We start from the raw sequence: 10,203 nt of genomic DNA on the forward strand, positions 1-10,203 counted from the left end.
CTTTTATCTCCTACTTCTTCAAGCTCACTCAGTTTTTAAGCTTGCTTGGTTCTCCCCAACAGCAGCATCCCCCCCTCAGAGCCAGCCCAGGCTCTCGTTCTGTTATTTTATGGAGCCTGGGAGCCCCAGCACTGCCGGCACATGTGCCAGGGGTCATTTACAGACAGCTGGGGGGGGGGGGGGGGGGCGGCTGGCGGTGACCCGGGTTTGGCGGGGGGGGGGGGGGGGGGCTGGCGGTGACCCGGGTTTGGCGGGGGGGGGGGGGGGGCTGGCGGTGACCCGGGTTTGGCGGGGGAGGGGGGGGCTGGCGGTGACCCGGGTTTGGCGGGGGAGGGGGGGGGCTGGCGGTGACCCGGGTTTGGCGGGGGGGGGGGTGTGTGCAAATCCGAGCCCTGCCTGGTTCTTCCGCTGCCGGCAGGAAGGGGCCGGGCCGGGCCGGGGGGCTGTCGGGTGTGGGGTGCGTGGGGTGCGTTTGGGGTGCAGCGGGAACGCAGGGCGGCGAGGACAGGGGAAGGGACCAACTCCTCGTGGGGCTTTCCGCCGTTGGCACGGGGGCGAGCGTGGGCTGCGGCCCCGTCCCAGCCTGCTCACGGCCGGCCGCGGGGTTTGGGGCCGTTTGGCCTTAGCGGGAGATTAAACACCCGCCGTCACCACCCATCGCAGGCACGGCCCAGGGCGGTGCCGGTTCCGCTCCCCCGTCTCCTCCGCGGGTCTCCTCTCCCCTCCCGGCCCCGCCGTGCTCCGGCCGGGGGGGGGCCCGGGGCCATGGTGCTGCTGCGGGCTGGGCTCTGCCCCGGCCTCAGCCGAGCGACCGTCCAGCTCCTCGGGGCGAACGGCGTCAGGACGGGTAACGGGGCGGCACCGGGGGCTCGGCTTTGGGGGGGGAGCACCGTCCTCTGCACGTTTGGGGTGGGCACCCCGGGGGTCTCCTCCCGTGCAGGAGCCGGCTGCCAGCCTGGGGGCAGCCCCTGGCGAGCGTCTCCTGCCTTTGGGGGGCTTTCGTCTGCGGCCCCGAAAGCTGCAGTGGGGTGTTTTAGAGCCCCGTAGAGAAAAGGAGGGTGGGCGCAGGGTGTCTGCCGTGGGCACGCTGGGCGTGGACTGCAGGAGCCTTGGGGGGGGGCTGCAGCTCCAGCCCCTGCGCCCACATCGTCCCCCAGCCTGAAATGGTGGTGGTGGTGCAATATCCCTCCTTGCTGGATGTCTTCTGGGTCCCTCTGGGTGGATATAATGAATCAAGACTTCTTTATAGGAGCAGGAGAATGTTAGGACACGGTAGGGGTGTCTGCAGAGGGTCTTTGAGGGATTCGTGTGGGTTTTTTTTTTCCCTCTGAAAAATGCCCAAGCTCCTGGCACACTGCACCCTGGGCACCTGCTCTTGGGGAGGAAAGAAGAGACCAGGTGGATTCTTTACTTGCTCTGAGAAACTGGATTAGAGCTGGGAGAAACACCATTTTATTCTTGTTAAACGGAGTCTGTGAGACCCTGTGAGTGCTGGAGCCACAAATGTTGTAATTCTTGTTTTCCCTATAAGAAAATATTTTTTCTATTTTTTTTTTTTTCAACCAGTAACATACACATCAATCTGAAAAAAAAAAATAATCTTGGGGTGGTTCCTGGGAGCAGAGATGGGACCACTAGTTCTAATTTCTGTGGCTTTAGCCCTTCCTGGCGTGCTCGGGGCTGGCACTTCGGGTCAGTCACTAGCCCCCTGAGACTGTGGTACGCTGGCAGGAGGGGGCTCTTCTGGCCGGCCCCAGCTATCAAATGGCATGGGGCAGCTCTTGAGAACAGGGAGGATTTTAACCAGCTTCTCTCCCTGATCTGTTTTGCAAGAAACCATTTGTTTTGCAATGGGCAGTGGGGCCATCTTGGAGAAAAAACGCCAATACTTCATTTTGTGGGGCGTCTTGCTCGTCCACTTGAACTGTTGGCAGAGGGCACAGACATTTTGCTGTTGGTGCAGGCAGGTTTTGTCTGAGCTGGTAGTCTCTTTGGTGTTCATGATCTGTCTAGGTTTGGCATCTAACTTCTTGTCCCTCATGTTATTTGCAGTGGTGGACTTTGTGTCATCAGACCTGGAGGATGTTGCCCAGAAGTGTTCCTTGTCTTACAAGGTAAAGGGTGACTCCTAATTCCTGTTATGTAACTGGGGAGCTCAGAGTTGTTCAGCTCATGGCTTGGATGGACTTGTCTGGGGGACCTTCTGCAGATGTTGTTGGCCTTGGACTTCCTTGGTCCCATTTCCAGAAATCTCTCTGCCCACCAGGCACTGGTTGCAGTAAGACGTGTTCTCCTGGCCCAGTTCTCTGCCTTCCCCACCAATGGAGCAGACCTCTATGAGGAACTCAAGAGCTCCACAGCCATCCTGCCCACTGGGAACCCAAGGTGGGTACGTTGCCTGGCAAGCCAGCAGGTCTTGCCTGGGGCTGGGCTTGCTGCAAAAGGCCATGGTTGCCCAGTGCAGGCTTTGAATTTCACTGTGGTGATGCCCTGAGCAGGCTCAGTGATGTCTAAACCATCCCCAGGAGCTGTTTTAAAAACTTCCAGCTGTGTCCTGGCTGTGCCTTTTGTGAGCAACAGGTGATTGTTCTTCATGTCCTGTGGCTGCAGAGCCAGCTGGTCTGTGTCCTTTGAGGGAACGACATTGCTGTTGTCCTTGCGAGAGCCTCCACACCTTTTGGGTGGTTATGTGTCTCACTTCTAGACAGCACAGTGCCTTCAGCCTTTCCCTTGAGGGCTCTGGAGAGTGGGATTCTGGATCTGGAAAGACTGTTGAGTGATGATGGTCCAAACTGTCTAGATCAGTCATGGAAATGAGTTTCTCTATTGCATGTCTTTATTTCTTCTTTTTCCCTTACTCCTCCCTGGGTTGTTACAGGGGCTATACAGAGAAACCCTGGGTATTCAAACCTTGCTCTCAGGACCAGAGTGGTTCTCCAGCTCAGGACTGTCCTCTTGTAGCCCCCCCACTGCAGATCTGCTGTTGTCCACAATGTGGAGAGGGAAGCAGCAGAGCCCGAGGCACTTCTCTGCATTTGGGAAGGGGGACTTTAGGGACAAATAACTGGGGACTGCTGCTTCCTAATGCCCCTGCCATTCTGGCTGAAGCAGTGTTGATAATCCCCCCTCGTGTTCAACCCGTAGCCTGGACCAGCTGCTGGACTCGGGGCTCTACACAGGGGAAGTGACAGAGCTCATGGGAGCACCGGGCAGTGGGAAGACACAGGTGAGTGGGATGGAGGAGCGGGGAGAGAATAGGTAGGGAGCAGACGATGTCTTTGGAAGCAGAGGGACCTGGGAGCTCTGGCTGACACCCAGTCCCTGCCTCTCCAGGTGTGCCTGGGCGTTGCAGCCAGTGTGTCTCTTGCCCTCAAGCAGCACGTCCTCTTTCTCGACTCCACAGCGGGGTTCACTGCCTCTCGTCTCTACCAGATGCTTCAAGCCCAGGCGGGGGACAAGGAAGAGCAGGCAAGTTCCCCTAGACCTGATCCCTCCACTCGTGCTAAAACTGCTTTGGCTCTTGCCAGCAGACAACCCCCAGAGATGGCTTGTCTGTCCAGCTCTGCCTATGTCATCATGGGCTTTTTTGGGTCCATATTCTTCCTCCCATGGCCTGGTGGATGCTGTGCTCAGGGACAGATGCTGCACATTTTTTTTTTTTTTTTCTTTTTCCCTTGGGGAAGGGGGGCGGGTTTGCTGTAGTTGCTCATGCTTTTGCACCCTGAGCTCAATCCACTTTGCTTCTTCCATCAGTGCAATGGGGACAATAGTGTTTATGGGGTGGAGGCAAACATGGAAGAAGAGTCCCTGGCTCCATGGCATGGTATACATGCAAAGAGCTGGTAGCAGCTGGGGCAGGAGGAATATAACGAGTCCTGGAGGGGGTGAGGCTGTTGGTGATGCCACTTTGTGCCACAGCTGGAGGCTCTGCAGCGCATCCAGGTGGTCCGTGTGTTCAACATCTATGAAATGCTGAGCGCCTTGCAGGAGCTGCGGGATCGCCTCTCCCAGCAGGTAGGAGCGAGGGTCTGGGCTGCTCTCCCTTCCCCAGAGCTGCAAGGAGAGCAGCAGGGCTTGTGTGCCTGACGAGTGACACCAGGTAACCCTGTCCTGGGGACATTTGAACCTCTGTGCAGCTCCAGACCTCCAAAACTGCTGGATTTGTTACTCCACATTGCACACAGCATCGCCTTCTTTCAGGTGGTGAGCAACGTGGGACCTTTCAAGATTGTGGTGATCGACTCTGTCTCGGCTGTGATTTACCCACTGCTGGGCGGCAAGCAGTCCGAGGGTGAGCTGCTTCGTTAGGATGTGCAGTGAGGTTGCAGATCTCTCTGCTTGCCCTGAAGAACATCTTCCCGTGTGTGCTGTGCCCGGAGCTGGGGCAGGATGGATGTGGGTGCAACTGTTCCCAGCTTTTCCTTTGCGGCTGGATAAAAGGGGGTTTGTGTGCAGTGCTAATGGCAAACATTCAAGCTGGCTGTGGCTTTGCGGGCTCACGCTGGTGGTCTGAAACCCAGCTGAGGGACAGAGGAGGCACTGAACTGTTTGCCCACGGATAAAACCTCTGCTTACCATGTCACAGATACGTTGTGGTTGCTGGCACAGTTTGCAAAGCTCCCGAGGCCCTTTCTGCCAGAAAGGACCATAAATCAGGAGTGAGGGGCTTTCTACTGGCTGAGATGCCAAGGGGGCCCCTCAAACACCTTCCAGAGGGTCTTGCACACCTGGGTGGCAGCTAATGCTATCACAGGAGGTCCCCTTGCAGCCATGGGCTGTAGGAAATGAAACTCTGAGCTGGAGAGATGGGTCCTGTACCTGCTAAATCAACCTGACCAGCTTTGTCTTGAGCTCCCGTTGCTTTTGTAGGGTTTTTTGACATCAGGGCTTCTAAGATGGGAAAGGAAGGGTGGGACAACTTGAGGATTGGTCTGTCCATGCCACATTATTCGGTCAAGGTGCCCTGGAGTGTGCAGGTGCAATGGGTACGTTGGGGTGCTGTTAATGGAAATGGGTTGAAGATGTCCATGAACACCAGCACTAAATATAGTGCTCATACAAATGTAGATGTCACTTGTCTCCAAGATGCGCTTTGGGGGTTGATCCCCAAACACTCAAATGCTTTGTGCTCCTCCAGGTTTGGCCATCATGATGCAGCTAGCCAGGGAGCTGAAGACACTGGCCAGGGAGTTCAGCCTTGCTGTTGTGGTGAGTGTTGCTGCATCTTGTCCTCTGCGTGCTGGCGTGTGCCATGGCGAGGAGCCCTGGAGAGGCTTTGGAGCCCCCCTGGGAGGGGGGTACTGCTCCCAGCTAAGCAGGAGCCAGAGCCCTGTATCTCACAGTGCTCAGCTCCCTGATGTAGCTCTGCTTCTCTGCAGCCCACAAATGTCTTGTTCCAGCAAGTATGGAGCAAGAGCAGGGCTGATTTACTGCCTGCTTTTATTGCTGTCCTCAGCCAATGTGGCATTCACTTGATTGAGCAAGGTAGAGTTAAGTACAGACAGATTGAAAGGTTGTTTGTATTTATTTTTTATATAACACCATTCATTTAAGGGCTGGCCAGCTATTAAGTAACCTCTTGCTTAGTTACTATGGAGGAACTGCAGGGCCTTGCATCATCCAGAAGGAGCTGAGGACTGGAACCAGCCCTGCTGCAGTCTTGGACAAGCAATTGCATTTGCTTCAGTTCACCCAGACAGGTTGCTGGGACCACAGTTAATGTGTCTGAGTTGGGAAGGCTGGAAAAGAAAATGGTGATCTGCTGAACCTGGCCCTGGAAGGTGTCAAGACAGTCCTGCCCTTCACTCTGATTGGCAATAAAGTGATAAGGATGGGGTGCCTGGAAGGATGCTTGGAAAGGCTCCAAGTTAAACTCTGCAGGTGGTTTCAGCACCAGGAGTCACTGCAGCTTGCAGATACAAGTGAGCTCCTACCCGAGTACGTGCCTGGGACAGTTGGGTGGGCTATGTTTCGAAGGGGATGGCACGGTCGTGACAAGAAGGAAGGCTCTGGACGGAGAAGAAAAAAACTTCACAGAAGTAGCCGTCTGGGCATTTGTTTCCTGGTTATCTCTGGTGTTTCATTACACCGAGTGGCACTGCTTTTCCCGGGCACTGATAAGCCTGTTTGCTGCAGGTGACTAACCAGGTGACAAGGGACAGCAGCACCAGCTCACTGAAGCCAGCCCTCGGCCGCTCCTGGAGTTTTGTGCCCAGCACCCGGGTGCTGCTGGAGAGCAAAGAAGCCACCTGGGAGAAAGCCACCGCGCAGCGCGTCGCTTCCTTGGCAAAGTCACCCCGGCAGGTGAGGCTCCCTGGACCCGTCCCTCTGGGAATGGAGAAGCTGCTGCGTGATGTGGGCCTGGCTTCGGGGCAGGGGGAGGCTCCTGCTGGGGTAGGGCAGGATCAGGCCTCGCTGGGTGACCCGTGGCAACGGGAGAGGAGCAAACGCCTCCTGGTTGTACGCTGTGGAAGGGGAAGAGCATCTGTTCGCAGCAGCCTGAGCTTGTATTTATAGGCATGTCAAATGAGCGGCACCGCTTCAATCCAGGTCACTGGGTTCCTTGTGCCTGCCTCACGCTCCTGATTGCGTGTGGGTAGTGAGGATCCTGCGGACCTGGCTCCAACACCTGCAGAGAGGTGACTTTGGCTTGAATCCTGCCTACGGATGGAGCCACGCTGCTTGAGCCTCCTGGCCCTGAGCCTGCTCTGCAGCCTGATCCAAATGGGTTTGGGTGTGGTGGCGTGCTTGATGTGCTAAATAATAGTGTATCTGGGGATATCTTGGAGCAAGATGTTCTTTCTTTACTAAATTGCACTCTATTTGTATCTCTGTGTTTAGCAGACCCAGTTAAAATGAGGGCACCAGCAGAAAGAAATCCTTAAAGGGATGTAATTGGGAATTTTTGGTTCTAGGGCAGGTGCAGTGGGGTTTGCCTTTAGAGTCCCAGCCCTGTGAGGTTCAGCTCCTCTCTGTTTCTCCTTGCAGCCAACAGGGATACAGGTGGAGCTGGATCTCGGAAACAGTGATGTGCAGGAGCTGAGCCCAGCAACACCTGCACAGGGTCTCTGATGCAGGTGGAAAAGCAAATGTCAAGGTCCAAGAAAGCTGCAAAAAAAGCAGGCAAGCACACTGAACATTTTACAGACTGCCTTAGAGCCCTGCAGCCCTGGGAAGGAACAACACGAAGAAGCTCTTGTTCTGTGCTGGGGAGAAAATGACTGTGGGGTTCCCTGGAGATCCCCTTGCTGTGGCAGATGCAGCCCACGCTGGCTGGGCTGTGTGGGCAGCATGACAGCCAGGTCTTCTCCTCTGCTGCAGGCTTGTCCTCAACCAGCAGAGCCAGCCCTCTCCTAAGGTGTTGGCTTGGGACCAGCTGTCAGGTCCCTCACAAGCCCGTGACTCCATGGTGGGTTTGTTCCCCCTGTAACTCGCCGCCCTCTGGTCCCAGAGCTCTGATCGTCCTGGGGCAGCCCCCAGTGGTGGTGGTTCAGAGAAATAAAAACAAGATGTTTCATCCTGCTGTGGTGGTTGAGAGCTGGAAGGCGATTAATGGTGACTGCTGTTAATTAAAATTTTGAGGCTTAGACCCTAGCAGCACTAGGGTGGGAGAGGCTGTTGATGAGCAGGGACATAATTGGATGCTTGATCTGACCTTCTCCCCAGAGTAACCCCAGACCCTATAGGGAGCTGCTCAGGCACTACTGTGCTGCATAAAGAATTACTGTTAATTGATGGTTATGATCTGGATCAGCTGGGGTGGATGAGTCCTGACTGATACCAGCTGGTCCCATCTGTTGCTCAAGGACCTACTCAATTGCATGTGGTGAAGGTTAAAATAATCTCCTTGCTCCAGAGCTTTCCAGCTGATCTTGCTTGCTCTGGGCAACCTCCTGGGGGGCTCAAGCAGTGCTGGGGAGGAGACAGGAGGCTGGGATGGAGAATGGCCTCTCCTTTTGATCCCACATGTCTTAGACACCCTCATCCTCTGCTTAATAAGAAACCTCCTTGGCACGTGAACTGAGCTAGAGCTTGTACTTCCAAGGCTGCTGCTGTAGATCTTGGGGGCTGGGACTCATCAGGGCATATCTGTCAAACTAATAATGCAGCAGTACAGGTCCTGAAGCCTTCTAAGGAGTCTGATTTAGCCAGAACTTGGGTGCTAATTTCTCCAGGGTAGACATAACACTGTACAGCCCTGTATTCCTGGGCAAATAGCTGGTGTAGGGAAGGGGCAGCTAAAAAGGGTATGTGAATGCACATTCTAGTTTCCCCAAGCCAGTGCCAGGTCTCAGCACAGACTTTTGTTTTGCACATCTGTCAGAGCTGTGCTTCCTGTGAAATCGAGCTCTTGGTGTTCCCAGGGCTGTGATTTATGGGGCAAGTCCCACCTCCATCGTGGCCACCCAGCTGCTGTAGCCCCGAGCATGTGGCTGTGAGAAAGGCTACGCTCCCAGCAAGTCCTGCCCGAGGAGGGGAATGTGCCAAAGCAGCATGAGCTATACCATTGAACAGTGTTCAGTAAAAATAAATGTATTTTAAAGTTGTGTATTTATTTGCATTTCTGGGCTTTCCAAACTTGGAAGGGGAGGTTTGGCCCCAGGAATTGCAGCCTGGCTGGTTGGGGCAAGGAGGAGGAGGATGGTTTTCCTGTCTGCTGGAGACCTGTGCTGATGTGGCTGGTCCTTACAAGCCAAACATTTAGCTTTTTTTGTGTTTCTCGAAGCTGTGAATAAAGAGATGGTAGACACAACTTTCAACCCAAACTGTGCACTACTGTTTTATCTGCCTGAGGTTCTGTATGGGAAGCAAAGCTCTTGCAGGGGAGTGTGAAGCAGAGGCAGAGCCAAATGAAACCACTTTGGTTATATTTGATTTTGGGGGCTTTCTCCCTGTCTCCTTCCTCTAACAAGGATGAGAAGGGGGACAGCCCACATTGAGCCCCGCATCAGCCTTGGTGTGAGACCAGCCGTGTGTCCAGTGTGCTTCTTTGCTGTGGCCCCTGGGAAATGTCAGAAGAAACTCCACTCTTGCACTTAGTCAAGGGGGAGCAGTCGTGGGACGGTGATTCAACAGGGACGGTGGCAGTCGGTTGGGAAGAGACCAGGGAAAGCTGATGATGTGTGGGCTGTGCTCCTCCAAAGCTACCCATCTCAGGCTTTTGGGCATAGCTGTGACCTGGAGGGATTTACTCTTCTTGGCAATCACCTAATTACAGCTGTTGGAGTTTTATGCCCTCTTGGAAAACCTCTGGATAGGTCGGGGAGAATGGTGTGATGTTGGGCACGGTTGAGCTTCAGGTGGCAGCTCCTTTGCTCCCGGGTTTGCTGCCGAGGTAGGCAGCGTGCGTGCGAGGTGACGGCGTTGTCCTGAATTTCTGGCTGCGTTGCCACAGGGAAGGTGTTGCTGTGGGTGCTGGTTATTGCTCTGTGCCGGGACAGCAGAAGGGTTCAGGCTACAGGAATCTATTACCTGATCTGGAAAAACTTGACTTCTTACTTAAGCTGATTTGCCCTAAATTTGCATAGTAAAATTAGGCTGAAAAGAGTTTCTGACCTAAATATCCTAATTCAGCCTTTCTCCTCCATGCTCAGACAGGCACTCCTGCAACCCTGTAGGACAGGTCATGGCTGTGCCAGCTCACACAGGGACCTCCCCTCTCCCTGCTCCTTCCCACTGCCCAAATCAGCTGGAAAACTGCAGGAGAGGCCTGGAGCGGGGTGATAAAACATTCCAGGGCAGACAGGGCACCCCTCACCCCAAGCAGTGTGGGTGCCTTTTGGCACTGAGGGCTCATTTGCCTTTATATAAGTGTGTGTTTATATATATTATGTTTATATATATATTATGTGCCCTTATATAAGTGTGTGTTTATATATATTATGTGTGTGTATGTACTGGAGTGTGTGTATATTGGGGTGTGCATGTATGTGTGTATATTGGGGTGTGCGTACACATCTGTCTATATGGCTGTGTGTATGTATGTATCTGTGGGCGTATATATACGTATATGGACGCTTCCCGGGAATGCCGCTCTGCCCCCCCCGCGCACAGCAGAAACTCCTCCGAAGCACATGGGACCCCCCCTCCGCACCCCTCTCCCCGCTGCCCGGACCGGGGCTCGAACCCGCGGCCCCGCCGCCGCCGCTCCCCCCGGGCGGTGCTGCCCTCTCGGCCCGCTGACGGCGCCGGTGGAGCCGCCGC

The 10,203-nt window shown here is 54.8% G+C and overlaps 1 protein-coding gene across 1 annotated transcript; it reads left to right on the forward strand.

The window, feature by feature from the left end:
• Positions 1-454: 454 nt before the first annotated feature.
• Positions 455-8,765, forward strand: RAD51D (RAD51 paralog D). Its single transcript, XM_042791777.1, has 10 exons — positions 455-847; positions 2,053-2,114; positions 2,267-2,385; positions 3,145-3,226; positions 3,334-3,468; positions 3,919-4,014; positions 4,201-4,291; positions 5,138-5,208; positions 6,136-6,303; positions 6,988-8,765. Exons 1-10 carry the CDS (start codon positions 766-768, stop codon positions 7,069-7,071), a joined length of 990 nt encoding a protein of 329 aa, XP_042647711.1. The 5' UTR covers positions 455-765; the 3' UTR covers positions 7,072-8,765.
• Positions 8,766-10,203: the final 1,438 nt, after the last annotated feature.

Source organism: Tyto alba, unplaced genomic scaffold, assembly GCF_018691265.1.
Source record: "Tyto alba isolate M040663 unplaced genomic scaffold, T.alba_DEE_v4.0 Super-Scaffold_19, whole genome shotgun sequence".
Taxonomy (NCBI): domain Eukaryota; kingdom Metazoa; phylum Chordata; class Aves; order Strigiformes; family Tytonidae; genus Tyto; species Tyto alba.